This window comes from Gambusia affinis, linkage group LG11, assembly GCF_019740435.1.
Source record: "Gambusia affinis linkage group LG11, SWU_Gaff_1.0, whole genome shotgun sequence".
Classification (NCBI taxonomy): domain Eukaryota; kingdom Metazoa; phylum Chordata; class Actinopteri; order Cyprinodontiformes; family Poeciliidae; genus Gambusia; species Gambusia affinis.
Window position 1 is genome coordinate 9,359,017 of NC_057878.1, and position 27,953 is coordinate 9,386,969.

The window sequence follows — 27,953 nt, forward strand, 5'->3', positions numbered from 1 at the left end:
GATTTTAAATCAAGCCACTAGCTGAGACTTTACAGACTTGGTCAGACAAACTAACCACCATCCACAAGTGTTCACTGACTGCTCTCAGGATGCTTTCATTTAAAATGATTGAATATCAGGTGCTTTCTCTTTCTCTCTATCTCGCTAAGTGGGATTTGAAAGAGCATGCACCCCGAGAAGCACAGAGCCTGTCAGCATCCATCGTGAGGCAAACCTGAATATTAGAATTGAAACCTCAGGCATTTCTGGAAGGCCCTAATCCATTCTAAAGGTAGATGCCAAACAGCATGCAGCTCAAACACCAAACACCAGCAGCCGGCGACATTAACAAAAACAAAAGTAAAAAAAAAAAGATGACAAAAGGATTATTAAGCACTTGCAACACCTTTTTATTTATATTTGTAAGCAGTAAAATTCTTATCACAATTAAAGGAAGGAAACACCTCTTAAAACTTTGAACAGAAATTAGCACAGAACGAAACAACTGCCCGTGTTTGTAGCTCGTCATTGTACATATTTATAGGTAAAGAAACATTCTTTTTATAAATACTGTTTCATCTGTAGCAAGTAAATACCATAATTTAATTACAAATGGATAAATATGGCAGCTGGTATTTACAACAAAAGAAAGGAAAGGGTGTGTGGGTAGTGAACAAAAAAAAAAGACAAACAAAAAAAATAATAAATTTAAAAAACGACACGACGTTTATTTGACCTCACAATCTTTCCAGATAGTGTTTTTTCTTCTTCTTGTTCTTCTTCTTCTTCACAATTTGAACTTGCCAAGCACAAAACATCACAAGTTAAGCCCCAGCAAACTAAAATATACATTCACGATGATGATTATTGTGGTCTGTTGGAGTTAGAAGGTTAACTTTGGCACTCTCTCCAGTTTATAGATGTTTTAGTATAGTACAATCAGTTTGCCTCAGGATCACGATATTCAACAGTATTGTACAGATTTTAATGGTAATATGTGCACTAAGATTCCAGTTAGAGAAACAGCTACCTGAAGGAACATCTAAACACCAAAAGACTTGACAAAACTACCACAACCAAATGGGAACGTGGATTTTTTTTTTCTTCATTTTCTCCTTTTAAGTTCCTATTTACAGTATGAAACACACCCTCTAAGGTTTATTTATTATACACATTTTCCTCTGTTGGTCGTCATCATCGTCCTGCCTGGTGGACAATAACATACAAAATAAATGTTTATTTTTTTGTGTGTGTGCGTGTGTGTCTCCGAATAAAAAGTATATCCTGTGGAATGCCCCAGTGCTGTGAAGTGTGTGTGGCTTCGTTTTATTTATTTTTATTTTTTTTGGGGGGGCGGGGGAATTGTTTGTTTTTGTTTTTTCGAGCTCAGTCCTACACATACCACTCACTGAAATTGGAGGACAGGCCACTGTGGCTGGTGGTGTTGTGCACAGCTGAGGCTGGGGACAGGGTGGTGTTGCTTTGGGTCTCGGTGGTGGGGGACACCAGGCCCGGGGGTGTGGACGATTCGTAACCGGAGCTTGCAGCTGGCGATGAATCTGACGCAGGTGGAGTGGACTCGTGGACCTGGTCGATGAGAGAAAAAGAAGAATCAAGCATTTGAAGATAAAGCAAGGAGATGCAAAAAAAACAAAACAAAACAAAACAAAAAAAAAACAGGCAGATGTTGGCATTTGCAAACAGCTGACAAAAGTCTCATATTACCATGCTAAATCTTAGACACAACCAGAGATTTGATTATTGACAGCATAGAGCACACACGCCCACACACACTGTCCCATAAGCCAGATATATTTACCTTCATGTGTTTTCGCAGTGAGCTGGGGTGTGTGTAGGACTTGTCGCACATTTTGCACAGATAAGGCTTGTCCGACGTGTGGACGTGCATGTGTTTCTTTCGGTCACTGCTGTTCGCGAATCTTCTGTCACATCCCTCAAACTCGCACTGGAAAGGTTTCTCTCCTGCAGAAGAAAAACAACAACCAGATACACATATGAGTCAGACTATATATTTTTTTAATGAAATCGCCTCAGGTGTTGCATTGATGTAGGTAAAACAACAAGATTTGTGCGTAAAAATCCCACCCACCCCCTCTCTCTCTCTCGCTCTCTCTTCCTTGCAGTGGTGTTTAAAGTTTAGGCAGCTGATTTTAAAACGAGTGTGGATAAAGGAGGAGGAGGGGGTGAGTTGGAAGACTTATTTAGCCTAAATAATGCGCATAGTGATTTAGGAAAGGGGGGTTGGGGGTGGGAAGGCCGTTGTCGATGGGGCCTTTACACTGGAGGGATACCATTTGGTGCGAAGACAATAAAAATCTAATTAGCACGTGATCAATTTCATGTATCCCCTCAACCCCCAAGAAAATGCGTTCAAATGCGGTAATAAAAAAAGAAAGAAAGAAAAAAAGAAGAAGAAGAAAAAAGTGGCTGATAATGGCCCAGTCTAGCACCTCAGCTCATATCAGAAGGGGCGCAAACAAAAGCCTTTCCCCCTGCTGGTGCTGCTGCTCCTGCGATCCGCCACAACCAGATGCACGAGTCGAGATCGAAATATTTAATTAATAAAGCCCAGATAAAACGCTACGGGGAGAGGAGCGCAGCTGAGGAGATAAGCGCTATTAAAGCGCGTTCGTGAACGAGCTGATGCGATTTACTACACTAGCCGGGGCCGCTCAGCTGCGCACGCAAAGCGCTCCCACTGTTCTCACTGACCCATTTCTACTGGACGTTAAATTAAAAAGTAAACAGCACCAGTTCGGAAGCATTCGGTGCGACGGGGAGGAAGAAAGGAAGAGGGGGGGAGACCTGCTTTAACATCCGATGGAATAGTTATAAAAGAGTCCGAGAGCACGTTCAATGGTTGAAAATGAGCGATAGCCGCTTCGGCTCTAAATCTACTTTGTTACTACGACTGCGATCTACTTTAGTAGCCTAAAATACTCGCTCTTAATCAGATTCTATCGTGAGTTTCTGAGAGCAAGACGCGGTTAGATGACACGAAAAATAACATTACACGCAGGCCAATAGCAATTACACGAATCCTAATTGTTTAAATCAATTTACAGGTAATTCCCGGAGGTACTATTTTTAAATCTAAGATCCCTCTCCTCCCCCCCCACCCCGCGGTTAAAATTAGGGGCCTACCTGTGTGCGTTCTCTTGTGGATCTTCAAGTTTTCCGAGCGGGCGAAGACCTTGCCGCAGCCGGGGAAGGGGCACGGGAAGGGCTTCTCCCCCGTGTGCACGCGAATGTGGTTCACCAGTTTGTATTTCGCCTTGAACGGCTTGCTCTCCCGGGAGCAGTCCTCCCAAAAGCAGATGTGGTTGGTCTGCTCCGGCCCGCCGACGTGCTCCACCGAGACGTGCGTGACCAGCTCGTGCATGGTGCTGAAAGTTTTGTTGCAGCACTTCTTGGGGTTGCTCAGCTGCTCCGGGTCGATCCACTTGCAGATGAGCTCCTGCTTGATGCACTGCTGCCTCATGTAGCGGAAAAAGGCACCGGGGTGATGGTGGTGGTGGGCTGCCATGTTCATGCCCATGTTCATATTCATGGAGCCGTACTGGTTGTGCAGCTGCGCGGCCGAGTACGGGTCGGTCCTCGGGCTGGAGACCTGGTGGTACTGCTCGGAGCGCCCGAAAACTTCACCCGGCAGTCCGAGCCTCATCTGGCCGTTCAGGACGTTCGGGGAGCCGTGGGAGCCGTGCTGGTCGTGGATCCCGGGGAAGAGAATGTGGCTCTGAGTGTCTGTGTGGGAGTGATGAAGGGACCCCGCCGTGGGGCCAAAAATAGCGTGCTGGCCGCTCGCCGGAGAGGATTCTCCGAAGCCGCGGCTGCGAAAGAGAAAGTCCCTGGTGGAGTTGAAAGGGGAGCTCGCATACGACGTGACATGGGCGGCGTGGGCCCCCAGAGCCGCTGCGGGGTAGCCCGGCGCCTGGGTGGTGAAGGCAGAGCTCTGTCCCGGGGAGAGATCGTGGTTCAGCTTGAAAGCACCCATGTGTGCGGAGTCTACAAAGCTGTTCTGCGCCAAACTCAAGTCTCTGTCCTGCATCTCGCTCGCAGAGTGATGCCTGGCGAACGTACCCACTCCCAGTCCGGGGAACTGGTGGCCAGCATCAAGTAACATGTTTTATTATTATTATTTATTTATTTTTACGAAACCAGCGTAGATGTCTTCCTTTTTATTATTACAGTAAAAAGAAAGATGAAAAAAAAAAAAAAAAAAAAAAAGATCAAATGTTGACACGCAACGATGCAACTTCCAGCTTTGGAAACACCATATCAGGCGTGAATCAAAAGCGCTTCTCCGCGCATAATTAAAAGATTTCAATTTAACTATCAAGGGGGGGGAAAAAATCTAATTTACATCGGATCGAAAAATCCAAACGAAAGTGAAGGATTCCCTTGAGTCCTCTCCTCCTGGCTGTGCTTTAGTGAAACTAAGAAGAAGAAGAAAAATACTGTTCGATCAAAACAATTATCTTATTAGACGTCTTCTGCGCACGCCGAGCGAGTGTGTTTGGAGCATCTCAAGAATAAAAAAAAAACAGAAAAGAAAAGGAAAAAAACATTCACCGCGATCCAGTTTGGGCACGGATTTATGTCTCTGGCTCGGAATGAGCGCTTTATCGGCGGAGGGTCCCTGTTTCTCCGTGGACTGGCTCTACCTCCTCTTCCGCCCCCTTTAACTGGAGCCCGTTCTCTCCTTCCGCGCAGTCTCATTGGCCACCGCGCCTCATCAATCCCAGGTGCCCCTCCAATGGCAGGTAGAGCTCTGGCGACTTAATAGCGCAACGCCATTTTTCCAAGCAAACGTTTACCGCCTACTTTTTAGGGTCGAAGATTTTGTCTTCCCCCCCAACCCCATGTTTCTTTTGAGCAGGCTTAGAGGATCACGACAAGGGAGACGAGAGCGCGTTTTTTTTTGGTTTGTTTGTTTGTTTTCTTTTTTTTATTGTTGTCTTGTTATTGTTGATATTTTCAGGGTGTTACGCTGGTCATGGCAGTGAATGATAAACAATTTGTTAGATAGGAAAATAGTCATGTACTTATTAATCCTGCCAAAATCTGGCGCAGCAGCTCTACGTATTTCTAGATGTATTCAAAGTTTAGCACGACACATGTCACACAACGTCGATAGATAGATAGATAGATAGATAGATAGATAGATAGATAGATAGATAGATAGATAGATAGATAGATAGATAGATAGATAGATAGATAGATAGATAGATAGATAGATAGATAGATAGATAGATAGATAGATAGATAGATAGATAGATAGATAGATAGATAGATAGATAGATAGATAGATAGATTTTATTGGAATTTCAATCCAACACAAACCAGCACATAATAAAGTTATAAGAAATACTCCTTTAAATCTTAAAAGCATCAGCTGTCTGGTGAAACCAAAGTTGAACTTTGTGGTCTAGAAGAAACAAGACACAAAACCTTTCCAACACAAATCTCCATAGCAACATGTAGTCACATAAACATTTGCAAACTGATTCACAACCCCTTCAGCGCCATTCAAAGGACCTACAGGCGTCTATATTTAGATGGCACCAAACTTGAACTTTGACCCTTATTGCACAACCACCACCATCATGGGGAAACATTTTGGTGGTGGCATCATAATGCTGAGGGGACGCCACCACAGATAGACTCATAAGTGTGTGGCTCCATGTGGATTTTGGTGGCTTCCCAAACGACCACAAGTGGATTATGTGTTTTCGCCCTACAAACCACCGGTGCTTGTTGCTGGCGCTTTAATGTTAACGGTTATGCACAGGGCTGCTTCTGCTGCTCCCTCTGCGGTTCCCGGCAGCCACCACACCAAATGAAGCTGCATGTTCACGGTGGTGAACAGCAAACGGATCAAAGTGAGTCCTCGGTGGTCTGTAAATCTGAGGCTGTTCTTGTATGAAACGTGTCGTATTTATACTGCTTTAGTTTCATCCTAAAATCTGGCTGAAAAATACGTCCAGACAATTGTTTTCTTCTTCTTCTTCTTAAGCCCTCGTTTTCCTGGCAACTTTCCACTCAGTCTGAGCCGAAACGGTTAACACACACGCCATACATCACAGCTGCTCATTCGCTCCCCAAAGCCAAAAAGGAAGTTTACTTACATTTTCACCACATAAAAATCCACGCAGGCTCCCTTGTCCCGTTCACCACAGAGGAGCACTCTGTCAGTCTCGACTCTACGGACTCTGGGCGACAAATAACGGTGAAAGCCCAGGGAAAGTTTTTTTTTTTTCTTCTTCTTCTTTAAAATTGTGTCTCCTGGCTTGAAGTTAACGGGGGGAGGCTGGGCCGCTGTGTGTGCGCCATTCTCCCAAGTCTATTTCAACCCGCACCACAGGAAACGCAGGAGCTGATCCAAGTTCAAAGTCACGTCTGCCGACCCCTATAAGAAGTTCTTTATTTTTGTGGGAAAACCAGGGAGCATTCCCCAGATAGAGAGAAAGGCATAAAGAAAATTAAAAAAAAAAAAAAGAAGAAGAAAAAGGAAAAAAAAATCAATAGGGGACGGCTGCAGCTCTCTTCTAGCTGAAGGAAAAGAAAAAAGAAGAAGAAGAAAAAAAAAGAGGGTCTGGCCCATTGCAAAATCCCCCCAAAGAGCAGTATTTCAACAGGTTATTAGAGGCACTATATTACACATTGAGAGCCGTTCTGCAGATGTAGTGCCATAAATCACTGGAAATGTGAGTCAAAATGGGAAGTGAGAGCTCACGGAAAGCAGTGACAGCCTCAGCACTGCGTGCAGGGAAACGCCATCAATAAAACCTGCAATCTTGATCACATAAGGGGCGCTCCGGCTGCGTTGTTATAAGGAACGTTCCTCCCCTCTGTTGGCCCGACAGTATCAATATGTTGACACGTTGGAAGGTTACTTGTGTGGCTTCGGCGACCTTGCGTTTCATGGATGTTTGACCTCTGACCCGTTAAGACCACATATGCCGCCCCTTGACTCCTTTTGGTAAAATAACCCAGTTTATGACAAAGCGTCTTTGTTTTAGAGGGAAAGAGAGGGTCTCTGAGGCCCCCCTCCTCACCCCTCAACCCTTATTCTTCTTACCAAGTCTGAAACATCGTCAGCTTTTAGGTGATAAAGGAACTACAAGTCAACAGTTATTAACTCAAAATGCAAACAATTGCACCTTAATTTCCGCTGGAAAAAAAAAAAAGAAAGAAAGGAAATTCTACCCCAGCGTTCAGTCATGCATAAACCAAAACTTGTGTGCTTAAATTGCCCAGCAAGTCCAGTGACGAAATTTATAACCAAATTCAGATTTTTAAAACAATTTTTTTTTATTAAGTGTGTTTATGGATCACGTCTACATTTATTGGGGCTTGGGAAGCAAAGCTTGCAGAAAAATCATAAACAATGCTCCAGCTGCTCCTGTGTGTTTTATGGGCTCCCATGAAGCAAAGCGCTCTTTTGGCGCTAATAGAACGTATTTATTTATTTTTAACTACATAACAGCTTGTACAAAAGGGTATAATTTATTTTTATTTTTATTATATATTTTTTTGGAACTTTAAGATTCTTGAATAAAAAGCCAAATTTAAATAGAGTCACTCTTGAATTAAAATGAAGTTAAGTGACTGTTGTAACACTTAATTTATTTATTTATTTATTTATTTATTTATTTATTTATTTATTTATTTATTTATTTATTTATTTATTTATTTATTTATTTATTTATTTATTTATTTATTTATTTATTTAATCTAATGATACATATGAATATATATTTATTATAGGAGCTAATTACAAAGTTCATCAATCATCTTCAGCCTGTGGTGCCCTTGTAGTAAGTTTGAATTGAGTCAAACATTTTTTTTATAGAAAATGATGAATTTGACGTCATCTACTGACTGGGTGGGAAACAAAACGAAAAAAAAAAAAACTTTTGGGGCATTTTGCAGTTTCATTGCTGCTCCACACCCTGTCAATTGCAACACAGGAATCAACAGTTTTAAGGTGTGTTACTGTAGTTCAGAAAGAAGGAGGAATAACACATCTGTGATAGGTGAATTTTATCATCTAAAACAGGGACGTGTAGCGTCACAGTACAACATTCATAAAAACTTTTAGAAAAGGTGCGCAGGGTTAAATGTGACGAGATTCTTTTTTTTTTTTTTTTTTTTTACCCAGAGGCAATGGAAATTGATGATCGGGTGAAGATATAATAGAAGAGTCAATAAATAAGTATACACAATTTTATAGTAGCGTAGCTGTGATTTTTTACTTACTTCTGCGTGTTTAAAGGCAGATTTAGTAACCCCAGATTCACACTTGATTACATTTGAAGAGCAGAAACTGGGATATGGAGGATATTAACAACATCCGGTTCAGAATAACAAAACCTGGAGTGTGAAACAGTTTTCTTTTTTTAAATAATTACAATTTTATTTTCTACTGAATTATATGTAACATTGTCATTTGTTTTTCTTTGTCCCTGTGCATTTATTTATTTATTTATTTATTTATTTATTTATTTATTTATTTATTTATTTATTTATTTATTTATTTATTTATTTATTTATTTATCACTGTAATTTTATATTTTAGATTGGCGTGTAATGTTTAAATCTTTTTCTTTTTTTTTCACTCGTGCGCTATGGTCATGTTCTATGTTTTTTTTGTTTTTGTTTGTTTGTTTGTTTGTTTTTTGGCAGAACTTGTTTACCAAAATTCCTGGATCTTAAATAGATTTTTCTTTAATAAAAAAACAAAACAACAACAAAAAAAAAACAATGCATCCCTGGTGTGTGTGCGTATTTTCCCCACTCTCTTCTACAGTCTAATTGTCATCTTACCATCTTATAGAAAAGCAAGCATCTGGTTTATTTATTTATTTATTTATTTATTTATTTATTTATTTATTTATTTATTTATTTATTTATTTATTTATTGGCAGAATAATAGAGAGGCATTTGGAAACACCACCTCTCGGGGTGAACTGGAATGCACTTGTCGCGTAAACTGATATTTCGGTCATCCACACACGCACCGGCATCAGTAAACACGCGCGCGCGCGCGCACACACACACACACACACACACATTTAGAGAAAGAGAAAGAGAAAGAGAGAGAGAGAGAGAGAGAGAGAGAGAGAGAGAGAGAGAGACGCACAAACCAGATCCGCTCGGTAACTTTGTGAGTACAACTTTTTGGAGTCAACAGCGATAAAGAGAGTGAGGGGGCGGAACCCTGCTGAGCCCCTGCGCTGAACGACAGCCAATCGCTTCGTTCTCCTAACTGCCAGTCACCGAAATCCGTCCAATACCCGCAGTGCCATTTCTAAACTGTATTCCCCACTGTGTCCTCCAACTGTTGTATGTTCTGCCAATCGCTTGAGGACAGAGTGGGGAAAGGAGCAAGCAGAGTTAGAAGCCGGACAAAAGAACTTATAGAACCCTTATGTACATATTTTCCTCATGTTTTAGAGCGCAAAAGCAGCTGCGGAGAGCGCGGATGGACTTGTGTGTGTAAGTTATGGAACCCCCTTTAAGCAAGAGGAACCCGGCGATAAGATTAGCGGATTTGGCAGCAACTCAGCCCCTTCCTCATCAGAATATGACAGGCTTCCCGGGGCTAGGGGGGCATCACCCTCTCTCCCACCATGCCCACCTCCACCCTGGGGAGCTGGGCAACGACCCCGGAGTGGCACTCACTCCATTTGGACCCGAGCACATGGCACAGACAAATGCTCTCAAACTTAGCCCGTCTCAGCACATTCAGAGCCATCCCGAAGCCCAGACCGCGGCATCTTTTACTCCTGCTCAGACCACAGTGGGTTTCCCCGTGGCTCACCCCCACTCAGGCTACTCAAGCAGCAGGGACTTCATCCTCAGGAGAGAACTCTCAGCCTCTGCTATGCATGCACTTGGCGACCAGCATAGTTCCGCCTCCTCCCCTCATCACCATGGCATGTTCATCTCGCCAACAGGTGCTTACGGGCACGCGGAAAGTGGGGCCCATTCACTTTTCACTGGACTCCACGAGCAGGCGTCCCCGGGCGCCCACCACCACCACCATGCCCTCAACGGGCAGATGCGCCTGGGTCTACCGGGGGACATCTACGGCAGGCCGGAGCACTTCGGGCACAGGCCGGAGCACTATGGCGCGTCCTCCCTGCACAGCTACAACTCCATGAACCTCAACGTCAACATCGCCGCCGCCGCAGCCGCTCCTCACGGAGCCGCGGGGGCGTTTCTGAGATACATGCGGCAGCCCATCAAGCAGGAGCTCATCTGCAAGTGGATCGACCAGGAGCAGAGCCAGAAGAAGCCCTGTTCGAAAACCTACAGCACCATGCACGAGCTGGTCAACCACGTCACGGTGGAGCACGTCGGCGGACCCGAGCAGAGCACGCACGTCTGCTTCTGGGAGGAATGTCCGCGGGAGGGGAAGGCTTTCAAGGCGAAGTACAAACTGATCAACCACATCCGAGTTCACACCGGGGAGAAACCATTCCCTTGTCCGTTCCCAGGATGCGGGAAAGTGTTCGCCAGGTCGGAAAACCTCAAGATCCACAAGAGAACGCACACAGGTCTGTAAAGCATGCTTTTCTGCGTCCAAAACTTTGAGAATATATATACATATATGATCGCTGAGCATTTCCAGTGTTTGTTCACATCGTGCGCAATTGCGCACAGATGGAAGTAAAACGTTTAATGCAAGAAAAAAAAAGAAAAGTAAAAAGGGATTGAGGAGTAAACATTAATTACGCCTCTTCTTTAATACTAACCTTTTTCCCCGGCTCACTGGTCCAGGCGCCCGGAGGAGGCGTGAAAGGATTAGAGCATATGATTTGTAAAACGTGCTTACGTACATACTACTGCACGCGTAAATGTAATTGTCCTCGGGCGTAGGACGCTTTACGCCATAGCAGTTCAGATAGACTGGGATCCAAACAGAGTGCAACTGAATTTCATTCACCATAACCCTAACCCTGATAGGATACTTTAGGATAAAAATGGGACAGTTTCTCTTTTAAACATGCCTTATATGGCGTTTGTTATGAATAGTTCACATATATACAGATATCATATATATATATATATATATATATATATATATATATATATATATATATATATATATATATATATATATATACTGTTGATTTGCAGCAAGAAGGTCCTGGGATCGATTCCCGGCCCGGGGTCTTTCTGCACGGAGTTTGCATGTTCTCCCTGTGCATGCGTGGGTTCTCTCCGGGTACTCGGGCTTCCTCCCACAGTCCACAAACATGACTGTCAGGTTAATTGGTGTTTCTAATTTGGCGACCTGTGCCTCTGGTTCGGAACGTTGTCTGGAGATAGGGACCAGCACCTCCCAACCTCACTAGGGACAAGGGTGTAAGAAAATTTATATATTTATATATGTATATGTGTGTGTGTGTGTGTGTGTGTGTGTGTGTGTGTGTGTGTGTGTGTGTGTGTGTGTGTGTGTGTGTGTGTGTGTGTGTGTGTGTGTGTGTGTGTGTGTGAGGTGATCAGGATGTGACACCCTTTTTATAGACAGCAGGGTAGATCTTATGGTAAACATCGCGAGAATAGTGTGTTCTGCTTGTGAACAATATGTGTTTGGGTGTGCAGTCAGATAAAAAATTACTGCGTAACTAAAAGGACTCTGCAAAAGCTGTTTATTGTTGTTTTTACATTTTTTAAGATTCCTTTTCTAGGTGACATTTCTATGCTTCTCCTCAGAGGTTTTTTGTTGCTCTTATTATTTACTGCTGCTGTTGTTTGTGTTGGAGATAATTGTCTATTCCTGTACTGTCCAAGTACAGGAATACTTGGTCAGTATTTTTTTTTTCAGATTAATTTTCCACTAAGTGACTCCCAATTGCTTTAATAGAAGTTTAATATCATTGCTGTTTTTCCTCAATCTCTTTTTGAGATGATCTTTTTACTAAATAACTTCTTTGTACAAATTTTGTCTTAACTTTTTTCAGATGGATTTTTCTTTTTTTCCCCTCGAGTTAACTTCTTAGAATTATTTTTTAGATTAACTTTCAACTAATGATGTTTATATATGAATTTATAATAGATTAAAATACCCTTCCTACGGGGCATTTCTGTCATTATCTTTAGAGTTTTTCTAATCTTTTGTGTGTTTTAAAAAAAAATCTTTTCGGAAGATAATATTACTATTTCACTAGTGTTATAATTTTAAATATTTTTTTATTGACATGAGCCAACGTTTTCCGGACATAATCAGGTAAAACTTGATGCCTATAAAAAGAGTATAAAATATAAGTCCAGCTTTAAATTGTTTTAAATTGCACACTTGTGCCTCGGAAAAAAGGGAAGAAAATGCTGTGCGACATTACACAAGCGTCTCCTGGTGGTCTCCCGAGTGCCTTCCCCCCACCCTTCTTCCAGCCGCAAACACGGAAAACCAGAAGGCCTGGAGGCAATGTTACACGTGTTCAACAGAGGAATGAAGCTTATATGTTGGGATAAGTGGGTGTGAAGCAGCGGATGGGTATTCAGTGGCGGAAACACCAGCTTATCTTTAAGATTTAACGCTGACAAGTTGTGTTGGAGTAGCTCCAGCGTTCATTTTCTGGGTTTGTTCTGGCAGCTTCCAGACCCACATGATGACTGTGTGCGTTTCTCGTTTGTCCAAAGGAGAAAAACCCTTCAAGTGCGAGTTTGACGGCTGCGATAGAAAGTTCGCCAACAGCAGCGACCGCAAGAAGCACTCTCACGTCCACACGAGTGACAAGCCCTACTACTGCAAGGTGCGGGGCTGCGACAAGTCCTACACGCACCCGAGCTCCCTGCGGAAACACATGAAGGTGCACTGCAAGTCCCCGCCGCCGCCCCCCTCCTCCACCAACGTCGCCTACATCTCCTCCACGAACAGCCTGGTGGGCGACCACAATCTCTCGCCGGGCTCCGAGGCGCACCGGAACCGCTCGGCGAACCTCTCCCCGCAGGTCACCAACCTGAACGAGTGGTACGTGTGTCAGGGGAGCGGGGGTCCCAACCACCTACACACGCCGTCCAGCGACGTGCCGACGTCGGATTCGGAGGACGAGGACACTTTCAGAGGTTCAGACCCAAGGACGATGCTCTGATTGCCTGTTTACAAGCCGGACCAGACTATAATCAACTCGGCACTGAGTTGACCCCTTTATAAGTACTGACCACCAGAACCGACAAATGCAGCTCAAGAGTACAGACTGTGGATGCAATGCAGGTTATATATATATATATATATATATATATATATATATATATATATATATATATATATATATATATATATATATATATATATATATATATATATATATATATATATATATATAATTTCAACCTTTAATCAGACTTTATATTTAAAGATCACTTCTTCTTAAAATTAATCTCAATTTGACTGATTTGACTTTATATTAAATATTAAATAATTTACACACCTGTTTTTATTAAGTTTCACATTTTGGACTCAAAATTGAATTTTTCAGTTGAAAATATGTCACGTTATGTCACACCAGAGGGTGGGGGGTACTGTCTTCTGCCTCATGAGTGACAACAAACAGATATTGACGAGAATACACAGGAAAAAGAAGAAGCAGAAAAAGCAACAGCTTGGTTTTGGCAAAAAGTGATCAACCGAGTGTCTGAGCAGTTCTTGTTTTACAGATTAAAAAAAAAAAAAAAAAAAAAAAAGAAAAAAAAAACCCTTTGGATGAAATTTTTTTGTAATATTTAAGAACTATTTAAGACTGTATTTTATGCAAAAAAAACAAAAAAAAACAAAACAAAAAACAAAACAAATGGAAAAAACACACATACACACAGGCATAACACTTGTTTATATAGAGTCCAGTTTAAAAAACAAAATGTCCCCCGAGACCCTAAAAATGTCGACTCTGTATGGATTTGTACATATGTAACTGTACCGATGCTTGTGAATGTTGTGTAGTTTTATTGACGGAGGGGTTTGTTTTGTACATTGTAATTTATTTGCTGGTGTCCGTGTTGTTAACTGGAATTACAGAAACACCAAAGAATAATATTAATAATAATATTAATAATAATAAGGATAATATCAGTTTTGGTGATGTAAAGAGCCCTACTGATGTTCGAATCTTCTTTTGTTTTTTTCCGCAAATTTATGTTGATTTTTATTTTTTTTTTTAAGATCTGTGCTCTGTAAAAGATGAAATCATCTACCTGGATAGGCCGTGAAATGTGAAGAAAAAAAAAAAAGTCCCTCCTCTCGCATGCCTTTTTGTAGTGATGTGTCTTTCATATTGAGGTGCATGATGCCGGTGGACAGTATGGATTAAGAAACAAAACAACAACAACAAAAAAAAAAAGAAAGGAAGATATGAATCAGTTATGACTGTGCAGACCCTTGATGTTTCAGATTTAATTTACAACACAAAACTCTTGGTATATTTAATAAAGACAGTCAGGAGAAACACAGTAAGCAAGTGTGGAATGATTGCAACTGAAGCCAAAATACCTATAGTGGCCTATATATTTTCAGGTTTATTAAGAGGTTTAAGGAGGTTGTCCCCTCTTCTTTAATAGCCTTGTTAAGAGCCTACAAGCCATCAGGCTCAACAGCAATGGGGAAAGCTGAAGTAGCACCCTTTTTCTCTTTAACATATTCCCAGAATCAGGCCCAACAGGCCAATGAGGGCTGATATAAACTAATCACTGAGCTAATGGGAAAACTTACAGCCCCCCTAATGGCGCTAGTTCCTGAAAAGGCTGCGACGACACAAAGCGGCTCAGGCATGAATCATTCATGGGAAAAATAAAAGATAAAAAGATATCTGACAATAAGCAAAGACTTGTATAGAGTGTATGAAGAAGGAAAAGGGAGGTGGGAAGTGGGGGGGGGGTGGTGGTAAAAAGCAGGTTCCCCTCTTATTTCCTCCATTAAAAAAACCCCGCAGAATCTCACTTTCAAAGAGTTGCCCGTCCAGTCTATAGAATCAAAATTGACCGGCGTCGGTTTGTGCGAGCACTTCAAAGCCTACGCAGCTTCTCATGGGGAAGGCCGCCTGCTTTGACAGTGTTGCACACCGCGTTAGGATTTCTATGGCAATCGGGCAGCAAGACATTCTCATTTGAATATGTCCGGTTGCACTGTCACTAAACGGAGGCCAAGCAAAGCACGGGTGGGTTGGGATGGCGATGCCCCCCTCGCCACCTCTTCCTCCCGAAGTGCATGTTGTCACTGGCAGGTACAGTAGGTGGCATTGACCAGAGTTACAACAACAAAAGAAATCTCCAAAGAAACTTTTAGTCTTGTGTAAGAAGAACACGAGGATAAAATAGGAAAGGGGGTGTAAAAGCAACTATTTCCTGTCGGAATTAAGACACACCTGACTCAGGTCAGTGTGGAGAATTGAATGAGAACTGGAAACTAGCTCCAATGCTCATTTAGAGCACAAAATTAGATGGTCCGACCTGGTGCAAAAGAAACTTTTATTAAACGCCGACTTCTGTAGATTTTTCTTTGAACATTACGATAAGTTTTACTAGATATGAAAAGGGGACAAAATACCACAATATTTCACTTTTCTGGGCACCCCAACCAATATGGTGGTGTGGAAACACCAGCTTTCCACATTAGGAGGGTGGGGGCTATTAGCAAATCCTTAAAGTTAGCTAACACAGTACTTTCTTCTAAGAGTGACTGCAAGAGAAGAAAGAATTAACTTCTAAGAGTTGCAAAAACATGCAAATTTATTTATCTGTCCATTACGAAAATATGGTTTTGTCTTTTTTATTTTTATTTTTTTTTTGCCCTCAGAGCGTGCTACAAGTTTTCACTACAACTTCTGACCCTGCTGCCTCCTTACTGTACATGGCAAATCAAATAATGGGAACATTAGCTGTAATTTCACAGCAATTTATGGCAAAATTAATTATCTCATTAAATGGAGTTTGAACTTGTACATTATATCAGGGTCACTACTTAGGTCACAAAAGAAAATAAAAAATGAGAGCACAGCTCAAGTTGCTATCACTAACTTTTGCAGAGGTTAATAAAAAAACTAACTTTTGCAGAGGTTAATAAAAAAAAAAAAAAGAAGAAAATATGAGAAAAATTGAAATTCTGCCATAGCAACAAATTGGAGGATGGGACAAGTTACACCATGGGGTCAATTGTAACCCAGAACTTTTGACGAGGTGTGTAATTGTGTCAGTGGTGTGTCTTTCCAGTAATTCCGAGACATTCCGTAAAAGATCATCTGCACGTTTCGTTCCCACTTCATTTCAGAGAGATGTGCAGAAGTGGCTGTTTCAGCACAGTGAAAGCGGTAGGCTTTTTTTTCTTAAATCCCGAGCTGCAGGACTGATCTGCTGAATATCGTCGCGTTTTATGTTAATGCCATTTTTAAAAAATTGCTGTTTTGAAAAATACAAACATGTTATGTTGTGCGGTAGCTAATAACGAACACTGTGGGGAAACGTTAGAACACAGTGCCTCTAAAACTTTACAGTGTCTAATAAATTATTCCAGATATCATCAAAAGATGAATCCAAAAGTGAAAAGCTAAGAATAAGTAAGAACCAAGTAAATTACCAAATTAAGGAATAATTACCCTGAGTAAAAGTAAAGACCATGAGTAAAAGTTGCTGGAGTTGCAGTGTTTTTGTTTAAAATTGTGGATTATGTAGGTGTAATCGCACACTCATTACAGACGGATGAATAGTATCAACTGAGTTTAGATATGTTTTCAAGTTATTACCCCCATTTTCATACTTAAGTTGCCATTTTGGCTCTTCCAGCTTCCACTTCACACCTGTACATGACAAAGACAGGTCACAGAGAGCTCACACATCTCACTTATCATTTTATTTAAATCAATATTGTCAACTGGAACGCATATATTACACTGTATTCCCATATAGTTTAGGTTCTGGTTCTTGTTTGCGCTCATCGAATGTGACCAGCTGCTGACGTGTTTTATTTTATGAGATGACTTTGAAGGGAACAAAAATTTACTTTAACTACCCGGTGTCAAAGCAGGCACAGATGTGGTGAGTAGGAAATGTATGGTGTCATTTCGCACCCTAAAAGGTCAAACTGGAAGCAAACAAAAATGCAACAGTGCAAAATTCTTGAAGAGGAAAAAATAGCCAACAGTTGTACTACTACTACTATTACTACTACTACTACTACTACTACTACTACTACTGCCTATGGCCATATTGTCAATGGATGATTAATATTTACAGGGCAGAGACGGGAAGCATTAGTGTCAATTAATAGTTTCTAAACATGGTTTCAGATAGTTGTCTGTTTGTAGTTACCCCTTCTTAAGAGGTAAAAGAATCCATTTTCAAGATTAGGGTTGGCATGAAAAAATAATTGAGCTACACTTCCTGAAAAAGCATACATTTTCCAATGCAAGCAACTACAAATTTTTTGAGAAATTTTCTAATAAATAAATGAAAAACATAAATTGGTTGCTGTGTTCTACCGCCATTGATTCTTATGGGCCCCCACGTAGCCACCCCTTTCTAAAACTCTCTGTAGACGCCCCGGTAAATAGGTTGCCCCCCCCCCCCCCCACACACACACACACACACACATGCCCACCCCCCCCCCACCCCCCCCCCCAAAAAAAGGAAGAGAAGCTCCTGTTTGGAAACATATGCTCCAAAATAAACACGATGGAAAATAAGCAGAGACACTCCGCGGCCGCATTTCTTTCTTTTTTTTTTTTAAAGGAGGGGGACGGAGTGAAGCGGTCACCCTTCAGCGAGAAACGCTTTGAAGTAGAACTTATTATCTGAGGAATACTTTTTGGGTTGTCCTAACGACGCCGCTGAATGGGAAAGGCGCTGCTTTTGTCAGCGATTTGTTCTCCTTTAGTGGGATGTCCGTGGAAATCACTTACATGGGCCACCTTAACATATACTGCCTGCAAATCAGTAACTGGCAAGAGTCAGACATGCAGACGCCACTTTGGAGAGGACAAAGACGGGGGAGGAGGTGGGAGTTAACTAAAAAGACGGAGAGAGGGAGAGAGAGAGAGGGAAAGAGGGAGAGAGAGAGAGAGAGAGAGGGCGGGGGGTAGAGGGGTTCCCAGTGAGAACTTTGCTTGCTTCTCAATTGGGCCCTTTAAAGGGGTTGAGCGATAATTTCTCAGACGAGCGTGGACCCAAAACAAACGCGGACTTGTCAGCGTTTACAAGCTTTATCCATCTCCTGAATGCTGCCGGCACAGTGCGCACGAAAGTTTCATGTGAAGCGGCGACAAAAAGAAGTTAAAGCGTCCTCTGAGTGTGTGATCAGAGAGCACCTGCAGCCATGGGACGGCTCACCTCTCCGGGGAATCCGAATGCAATCGAGACAGAAAAATAAAAAATAAAAATAAACGATAATAAAAAATAATAATAATAATAATAATAAAAATAATAATAAGATGATGATAATAATAAGAGTATTTATTTATAGAAATGAGAAAGGAAGTGTCACTCTTCAGACAGTGCGCCCTAAATCTCCAGATTCCATTCGGCAGACCTGCAAACACCTTGCCACGGTTTTGGGCACACACTAAAATCACACTTTTCCTGATCCCTATTGGGTGAAAACTAAGAACATCGAGTGATAAACGGAGGCCAAGGCCCCTGAAAATGAGGGTTATAACAGAGCCTGAGTTTAATCAATGTTTACCCAACTCTTGTTGACAGAATAAAGCTGCGCTCTTCACCGCCTTTCCGGTAACGTTTCACAGGTTTTGTCAAAAACGACATAACGGCGCAGGATTTGTACTTTTAAAAATAATTCGTGTGCGTCAAATTGAGCGGAGGTTCTACCTGGTACATGGGTGTGGTGTTATATTACACGAGAAGGTCCGAAAACAAATCAGTCCAGTTGCCTCTCTCTGTCTCTCTCTCTCTTTCTCTCTCTCGCTCTCTCTCTCTTCCATCGTAAGTAAAGTGCAAGTTTTTGAGACTGCTCAGCGAAAAGTCAGCCTGAATGTTTTTTTTTAATTATTATTATTTTGTACTTTTCCATGCTCCACAACCTGGATGGGATACGTTGGTCTTCAAGTTTAAGACGCAAATTTGTTGAAGCTTTTTTTTTTTTGAGCCTTTGAAGAAAGTTTTGAATAGAGACTTTTCCACCCTCCTTTTGTCGGATGTCTCCAGGGGGAACGTCGCGCCTCTTCAGCCCTGTCCCAGCAGCTGTGCTTTCACCCTTTAGCCCCGGTGCGTTTCGCGAAGGAGTTCCACATCTGACAAAAAAGTAATCATCGGAGTGTCATTAGCCTATTATTATTATTGTTATTATTATTAGCTTTTTTTTTCTTTTATTTACCTTTTAGTGGAACTTCAATGAATTAATTACACAGAGCGCACATCATATATGTTTTTAATAACGCTATATAACGGTGTTCTTCAAACTTTAAGGCCGTTTTAAGGTGCCTGATATGCAACGCGTTCTTTGCCCTGTCTAATCAGGGGCGCTGCTAGACATGGAGACGTACTGGGGCACAAGATCTGAGTCATAAACCACAGTCTACACCAAAATGTATGTAAAAATAGGTGTGACTTTGTTATCGTGCCCCGAAAGCACACGTAGAACACAACATTCATAAAAAAAAATGAATAAATAGCGACTTTCTTTCTGTATTTTCCTGCAGTATTTGTGATCTAAATCGAACGTTTTAAAAAGTTTCAAAAGCTTCAATGTTTAAATGCTTACTTGAATTTTCTGAGGTTGTTCATGCAAACTCAGTCCCTGCCCACACATTATTCTTCAGTCTTGCATTCATTCTTTAAATATGTTTATCTAAGTCGTGCGACTTTTTTGTGTAGTCTTTAAAAGTTGATGTTAAAGCACTAGATGAAGCACAGCCCCAGTGAGATGGGCCTTAGCATCACCTGTGCTTTAGTCCTTTGCACATTATTTTTTCTGTCAAAGATGTCATTTAATATACATTTGATTTGCAGGTCAAAAGTCTCATCATTTTAATCATAAAAACCATCCATGTTTTTAGAATGAAAAAGGTAAACAAAAAAAAAAAATAAAGAAGTAATTAGAATCAGAGAAACAAAAAGGCTGATTAAAGACACAGATACCGAGCAGTTATTCTCTAAATTTTATGAATTTCCAAATCCTGCTAACATAAACATCAAACTTACATGAACACTTTTTAATCTCATCTGTTAAAGAGCTGAGTCTCGCAAACGTATGGGGCTGGTTCGCAGCGCTGCACCGCTGTTCAAAGGAGCACGATGCATCACTCAGAACCTGACATCAAATCCGGTGGCTTGGTAACATCTGTGGGGGTACGGAAACTTGGTGCCGCTCCAAAAAGCCCCATCCCAGGTCTGGGAGCTGCTCCAAGGCTGCAGGTGAGGGGGAGCAAGGTCGTCCACGGACAACCGCATGAGCCAGCCGCCGCCGTACCTTGGCCCTATTATACGGCCCACCGGCCAGAAAGTAGAAAACCGAAGTGCAGATGAGCGTGAGCATGCTTCCCCCGGCCGCCTCTTATTGAATGACAAGGCTTTTCTAAAAGCCTCTAAATGCAGGATGTAGGCCTCAGCGAAACATGGAAAGTGGGGATGAGAGCGGGTGGAGGGAGATGGTCAGCTACTCCATCAAAGCGCGGCAGATGGACTTTTTAGTGATCTGTATTCTGATTTGTGTCCAGGGATGATGCTGTTTGCATGATACTGGACAGAACAAGAAGACACAGCGTCACTTCTGGCAGCTTCTATGACTTTGATGGCCTTATTTTTATTGTTATTATTATTTGAAAATGCTGCACTTTTTTTTTTTTTTGACAGATTTACAGTTTAAATATGTTGAGAATACATGTGGATCAAATCACATATGACCACAGTATTTCAGCCATAAATGTTTTCGATTTACATATGTCTCACATGTGATCACGGTGTAAAAGTATTATGACTTTTCCGCATTTTATTTCATTACAACCACAAACTTTAGTGTATCTCTGGGGAACTTACTAGAGCATATAGAGCAGAGAGAAGTTATACATGACTGTAAAAAGTATTTTTTTAGTTTAAAAATTTTGAAAAGTGTGATGTACATTTGAATTCATTCCCTCCTGAGTCAGCACTTCGTAGAAACAGCTTGTGTCACAGTTACGACTCATAGCATTTTGGTGTACGTTTGCACATTCCTCTTTGCAAAATAGAACGTGAACTTCGATTTTCAAGTCTAGTAACAGATTCTCAATTGGATTTTGATTTGGGCTTTGACTGGGCCATGTAGACATTTTGCTTGGAATTAAAGAATCGCGGTCTCTCTTGAACGTTAAAGTCAGCCTCAATAGGGTTTCTAACAGGATTTTCCTCTACCTAACTTCCACCTCAACTCTGACCAGCTTCCCTGTCCCTGCCGATGAAAACCCAACCTCACAGCATAATGCTGCCTCCCCCATGTCTCAAAGTGGAGTGTTCTCAGATGTACTTGCTGCATTGTGGCGAACTTTAAATTTAAATTTCTTTCTTTCCCTTTTTCTTTCAGTTACGGCTTTCTTTTTGCCACCACACGTAGAGGCCGACTTGGCAGAGTGCATCACTCATAGTTGTCGTGCTGACTGATTCTCCCACATTAGCAGTGGATCACGGCTGCTCCTCCAGAGCCACCATAAGCCTCGTGGTCGGTTTAGTGGTTTCTAGAAGGGATTTGGTACACTTCTCAGGTTTCTTTTCTATCACTTTTTAAAATGTTCAAATCCTTTTGATGGTCTGCACTACTTTCTGCTCATCTGCTCCACAAAAACTCTGAAAAAGTACACTGAACTTTGTGGGTTTCACATTGCAAATTGTAGTCAAGTTTAAAAGATGTTTAAAATATGTGAATACTGTTTTCCAAGTCCCAGTAAATCTGCTGGCTTTCTACGTGTCGGATACATCCATGAGGTTGCACACCGGAGCAAAGATGCACTTCAGCTCTTCATAAATAAAGGATTACCCCCACCATTATGATCCTTGGTAATGTAATTCAAATCCACGCTTCTTTCTTTTCCCCTCCCTCTCATTTTTTCAAACTTATCTGCGATTGAGAAAAATTACTTCAGCCACATAGAGCCAGACTACCACTTTATTCAATCCCCTCTCTTTTGTACAATCAACCCTCTTCATTGTGGACAAAGATTGGCATCAGAGGCACATTTGGAAAGAACTGTGTGCATCCGACATCAGAGGGCTGGCCCCTGAATGCATCTGGGTTTACTGCAAGAAAAGGTCAGCATCCAGAGAGGGGAGAAATCCCTCTTACACAGCTGGGGAGGGAGGAAGATGGGGTATCTCTTGGGGGTAGAAATAGAAGACAAGGGAAGAAAAAAACTCATGTCAGTACACAGAGAGGAAACATGAGCAGGGAAAAGTCCAGCATGAGTCAGGAAAATAAAGGCAAGACAAAAGAGCGCATCCACTGAGAACAGGCAAAGGTATAACTCCTCTGACTTTCACCATAGCTGAACCGCCGCACATGCACTGTGGACAAAGTGGTGAAGTTGGTTAGCAATCAACCTTTGCCTCCAGCTTATCTGTAGGAGATCTAATTCAGCGTGATAAGCCAGCAAACTAATGCTAAAGCATCCAGTGTGGAGGCTGTGGAGTCACCACAGCCTCTTTCAGCACGAGGAGCCGAGACCTCCCTCTGACTTCACGGAAAGGTCCATATGGAGCCTCAAAAACATCACAAGCATCACACCTACTAGCTCTCAACGACTTGACTTTGGCGTTGGCTGATATGGCTCTGACTGTCCAGAAGAAAATGTGGCGTCTTGATGTTTCCAACTGACCAGGGATAAGCCAGAAAGGAAATATGGTTGACTGGGCAATAGGATTGAGATACGGAGGTCTCCATCTGGCCCAGAGCTTCAAAGAGACGTGGGCTCAGTCTGGTGAGGCCCCAGATGAGGCTTAAGGCAAGAAATGATTGAATGCTGAGATGACTTTTGGTGTTACTGCTGTCCACAGAAACAATCATCCCTCTACCAGCTACTCCAATTTCCTATGACGTTGAATGCACATTTGGCTCTAGAGTATGTTTAAAAAAAAAAAAAAAAAGATTTTAAAGACAAAATGTAGCTGGTATGCTATTGTCATGTTATGGTAAGCTTGAGTTTTTGAACTATAATTTTATATTGAGTTAAAAATAGCAAATTTTAACCATGTAAAGCCAAACATGCTGGTTTTAACTGCAGACATTTCAAAGAGACCCATGCCCCACCATCTCTCAAAGTGGGTCCTTTCACGTGTACTTGCTGCATTGTAGATATATCTTTAATAAGGTTTGTGCTTTCCTTAGAAATCTGCTATTTCATAAACAACCTGTTGTATTTACATGTTTTCCTTAAAAATGGAAAATGCATAATAAAAAATGAACCAAGTCTATAATACAGTTTTAAAAATCTTTGTGTGAAAATGTGTGTTTTTGTTTGCTAGTACAATGTTTTGAAAGCCTTACGGGACCATTGTGATGCCAAACAAGAAAAGCGGTAAAGTTTGAAAATCAATATCCAGATGTTTTCCTAATGGCATTCAGTAGACAGCTAACTTCTTTTTAATTTTAATTTTCTATCATTGATTTCTTGTATTTGGCTCTAATAGGATAAGACAGCGAATGACGGGTGATTATTCATGAGCATCACATGTTTTATGCAGTTGGGAATATATCTACACAGTCAAATCTAGCTTCCTTGTAAATAAGAAAGCATAGATGTTTTACAGCCAGCTGATTGGCAGTGTGCAGAATTAGACGGGGGAGGAGGGCAGCAGCGCTGCGTCACTCAGTGCTCCATTCAGCTGAAGAAAATCCAATCGCTACAACACTTCCTCTGGGACATCTTTAAAAAAGTAGCAGAAAATTTTGGAGTTATGAAACCCTAACTGTTTAAAATCTTGGAGTACTTTGATGCCAGTCACTGTCCATAACTTACAGAATCAAAAACACAAACAATGCAGCCTGCGACTCCTTCCTGTGACGGTACAGATGACAGCCATAATGTGTCTGCTTCTGTCCCAGAGGACATTTGGTGCTGGACTGTCCCGATCACAAGACTAATTGTATAATTAGGCTGGCTCCACCGGGGACGGCAACCTTTTGGCCCTTTGGAGACACTTGCCATTGTTAATGACAGTATATCTCTGGAAATATTAAAGCTAATCCATCTTTGGCGCTATTAAATCTGAAAGGTTGTGATTTCATTATCATGCTTGACTGATGGCTCGACACATTCCTGTCCGAAAGGATAACCTGTAACACTCGTGGTGCACAGGTGAATCTCAATCAATGAAAAACGTCAACAAAAAAATGAATACATTCCTTACAGTAATTCAGTTCAAAATGTGAAGCACATATGTAGATTAGTAACTCTCAGAAGGGTTTATCTCAAGTATGTATTTAAGCTAGTTTTGTCTTAATGAAAATCAGCCATGAGTTTCTCCAAATATGAATCAAATTGTGACAGGTCACACACACACACGCACACCCGCGCGCGCACATACACACACACGTACTCAAAGGACAGTGAACCACAAGAGGTCATTGCTAAACTAGCTGGCTGTTTAGAGAGTGCTATATCTTAGCCTGTTGGTAGAAAGTTGAATGGAAGAAAAAAGTGTAACAAAAAAAAAAGAAAAAAAAAGTGCACAAGCAACCTGATTTCACCTGATTTACTGGCCACATACAGAATCTGAGAGGTTTGGTCTAGAGGAAGCTGAAAGGCACCTGACACTCTTTACACCTCGGCAGATTTAGAGGCTGATTGTGTCAGCAACATGAAATACTAAAGCAGCAATCCGCACCAAAGGAGACCTGAGAATTGAGAGTGGATACTGTGCAGCACATGGGCACACTTTAAAGAGTACGGTAACATTATTGAATAAAAATAATAATTCCTCATTCATATTTAGTTTTGTGTATCTTCTGTATTTCAGAAATGTACAGCTGAAATGTTCCAATTTGTGTTTCACAAATCTATGCGAGTTTCACTTTTTAGCTACTGAAATATACTTTCAACGATGATCCAATTCTTTGAGATGTTCCTCTGTGTAACAATTTAAAGAAAGAGATTCACTCACTTTTTCATTCCACTCAGGTTTAAGGGAGGAGAAGAGTAGTCCCAATGTGTTCATTACACTGGGAGTGTGGGAGCAGTGAGGAGGGCGGAGGGATGCTGCCCAGCTCCTCCTTTGATTGTCAAAACAACCATATGCAGCGTTAGACTTTGTCACAGGTAGAAGTTGGAGGCATGAGCTCTTGACGAAGAGGGCGGTGACAGGAGGAAACCAGGAGGGGGACCACAGGCACGCAGGTGCTCCAGTTCCGTCTGGGGCCGTGGCGAGGTTAGGCCACTTCTTTATCCAGGAGGGGCCCCGTAGGTGCCCTCATTAAGCAGGCCCCTGTTGCATCGGCAGAGGAGAGGTGCGACTCCTCACACTGGAAATCCCCCTCCCTCACCTGGCCCCTGTCCGTCTGTCGCAGCTCCTACAGGGAGCTCTCCCAATCTGAATGATAATAAGCATAACACCAACAATAACCCTGCGCAGGGCTAACCCCCTGTTAGCCTAATGAAGAACTCCAATAAACTAAATCATCTCTTGGAAAAACAACAACGAAAACAGAACTTTGGCTCACTCACCCAATTCCAATCTGCAGCTCATTCTCCCTCCCCCCTCCATTTGTTTATGTCTAAAGATGCACATCTGAAAAAAAAGCAACAAATAAAAGTTTGTTGAAAACTTCCCCTGCAGCACGCTGTGACCGAGATTCAAAGGGCAAGCGGTGCTTCATTAACTGCGTCCCCATTTACTTTCCATCCCCCCTGAGTCTGCCACAGAGCGGATTAATGTCAATTACCTGTCGTTCTGCAGCATCCACGCCAACAATATGGCGACGCTGCCATACATTTCCCAGACATTTCCCAGACATGACGTCAAAAAGTGGAATCAGTGTGAGATGCAGTTTCAGTTCAGTACATTTTTTTTTTCTTTTTACTGAATTCAAGTTATGAATTTCAGATGTGTAGTTAAGTTTTTGCTTAAAGATTTTAGTCGATGTCATAATGGATTATTGATGTTTATGGGTGTAGGCCCAACCTATTTAAACCGAGGGCTCATTAAGCGCACGCACTTCACGTGTTTAATTGATTCCTAAATCCCAATTAGCAAGTGGTTTGGATTACAAGTTTTAAATGTTAAATAAATAAAACAACAACAATAACAAAGTAATGAAAAAAAGGAGCCCGAGATATTGCCAGATTCATTCAGACAGCCGCGCCGGAACGTGGTTCCTCTGTAAAGAGCCACATAAAAAGGACTGACCGTATATAGTGCAGGACAAAGAAAACACTATCCAGCTCGAGGACCAATAAGGGCTTCCTTTCACTTTTCAATCACTCGTGGTCCTTGCTCGGGATTAAGAGAGGGCTCTTGACTCCGTCTTTGACACAAAACCAGGAGTGCTTGTCTGCAAGTTGAAGAGGGCTGGGGCGGAATAAAAAGGGGAAGAGAATAAAACGTGAGTCCAGGGTTATCGTGTTTAATTGGATTAGGTAGTGTCATGTTGAAGCGCGGAGAGATTCACCGGGATAAGCGCACAATTACCCAAAATAGATATTTAAATAAACAAAATTTATTTAAGGAATATGGCTTTACCTTTTTAAAAATAAATAAATAAATTGCTCAACGCACTATTTTTCTTTGGAAAAGAGACAAAACAAAAAAAACCGCAAGTTTCTAGTCACTCCGGAGCTGCGCGCTGCGCCTGACTGAGCGTCAAGCAGCGACGGCGATAACAAGGTGCGCGCAGCTGTGCGTGCAGGTGCGCGGCCTCCACCTGCTCTGCCGCGACGAGGGAGGGGGGAGGCCAGTGCGAATCAAAAGCATCGGGGTCTTGATTATGCGGAGAGATCAGTGTTATTCCGCCCATGAAAAAAATACAAATAAAATGCGCCGATAAAACAAATTTTGAATTAAACAAGGGAAATATATATATATATATATATATATATATATATATATATATATATATATATATATATATATATATATATATATATATATAGGATCATTTGGTAGTTTCATCAATGTCATTTGGTAGTTTCATCAATGTCCTTGAGCAGAAATTAAGTTTAAAAGTTCAACGACCCGTGGCGCCACCAAGATGAGTGGGGCGTTGACAATGAATTTGCATTTTTGTAGAGGAAAAGAAGCGTGTCAAATAAATGATTAAACTGTCTTTAAATAAACCAAAGTGACAAAAGAGGATCTCATTATTGTATTCCGGAATAATTTTTGCATGTTTTTTTTTTTTTATGAAAACATAATTTACACATCAAACCAGCAAATTTTTAGTGCAAGTACCCGGAGTGATAGGGACTCTAAGGATCAGGGTTCCTAAATTTTAAAGTCGCCTTAGAATCAGACTGAACGCAACTCTTGGGATTCTGTTGTAGCTTTTGTGACTGGTCATGTGTTATCTGAAGGATCCTTATATGAAATAGCTCCAAGTAATTGTTTAAAATATATTCTTACACGGCAGATGGTGAATACGAACAACTAGTGATACTAGAAAAAGATGATCTGAGGTTGCCGGAACGAAGACTTTTACTTGAATTCTCATCAACACTATAACCAAAATGGAGCAGCTGTTGTTAGAGTTTAACCTTCATTGAACAAGCTAAAATGCATGATTAATACATCAATTACTTGAATGGCTAATATTCCATATCTTCACAAATTCATTTTTATAGTGTGAAGGAGGCAAACGTATCATGATCCGAGCATAATGAGAGCTCAGAGAAACGCCTGCATCAGTACTCCACTGACGATAGAGATTTAAATCTTTACATGATTCTTTCGTGATGGACGAAACGTTTTTCACGGAGAAGAAGAGGACCCTCCAGGAAAAAATAAAGAAATAAATAAAAGATTGACTATATGAATTACAACCG

At 41.5% G+C, this 27,953-nt stretch overlaps 2 protein-coding genes and 1 long non-coding RNA gene across 3 annotated transcripts; 1 reads left to right on the forward strand and 2 right to left on the reverse strand.

Annotated features, from left to right (window-relative positions):
• Positions 1-373: 373 nt before the first annotated feature.
• On the reverse strand, positions 374-5,059 carry zic2a (zic family member 2 (odd-paired homolog, Drosophila), a). The gene is made up of 3 exons (XM_044132735.1): positions 3,145-5,059; positions 1,799-1,962; positions 374-1,566 (listed from the first exon to the last, which is right to left on the reverse strand). Exons 1-3 carry the CDS (start codon positions 4,121-4,123, stop codon positions 1,372-1,374), a joined length of 1,338 nt encoding a protein of 445 aa, XP_043988670.1. The 5' UTR covers positions 4,124-5,059; the 3' UTR covers positions 374-1,371.
• Positions 5,060-9,054: 3,995 nt separating this feature from the next.
• zic5 (zic family member 5 (odd-paired homolog, Drosophila)) lies at positions 9,055-13,241 on the forward strand. Its single transcript, XM_044131399.1, has 2 exons — positions 9,055-10,565; positions 12,655-13,241. Exons 1-2 carry the CDS (start codon positions 9,509-9,511, stop codon positions 13,104-13,106), a joined length of 1,509 nt encoding a protein of 502 aa, XP_043987334.1. The 5' UTR covers positions 9,055-9,508; the 3' UTR covers positions 13,107-13,241.
• Positions 13,242-24,931: 11,690 nt separating this feature from the next.
• LOC122839806 lies at positions 24,932-26,474 on the reverse strand. Its single transcript, XR_006372111.1, has 3 exons — positions 26,323-26,474; positions 25,641-25,704; positions 24,932-25,506 (listed from the first exon to the last, which is right to left on the reverse strand). It is a non-coding gene; the product is annotated as an uncharacterized LOC122839806 (long non-coding RNA).
• Positions 26,475-27,953: the final 1,479 nt, after the last annotated feature.

Bases quoted from the DNA above. Each gene is read 5' to 3' on its own strand.
- zic5 (XM_044131399.1), top strand. From the start codon at position 9,509: ATGGAACCCCCTTTAAGCAAGAGGAACCCGGCGATAAGATTAGCGGAT. The intron at 10,566-12,654 runs GTCTGTAAAGCA...GTTTGTCCAAAG, and splicing joins CCACAAGAGAACGCACACAG to GAGAAAAACCCTTCAAGTGC.
- zic2a (XM_044132735.1), bottom strand. From the start codon at position 4,123: ATGTTACTTGATGCTGGCCACCAGTTCCCCGGACTGGGAGTGGGTACG. The intron at 1,963-3,144 runs GTAGGCCCCTAA...TTTCTTCTGCAG, and splicing joins CCACAAGAGAACGCACACAG to GAGAGAAACCTTTCCAGTGC. The intron at 1,567-1,798 runs GTAAATATATCT...CTCATCGACCAG, and splicing joins CACTGCGAAAACACATGAAG to GTCCACGAGTCCACTCCACC.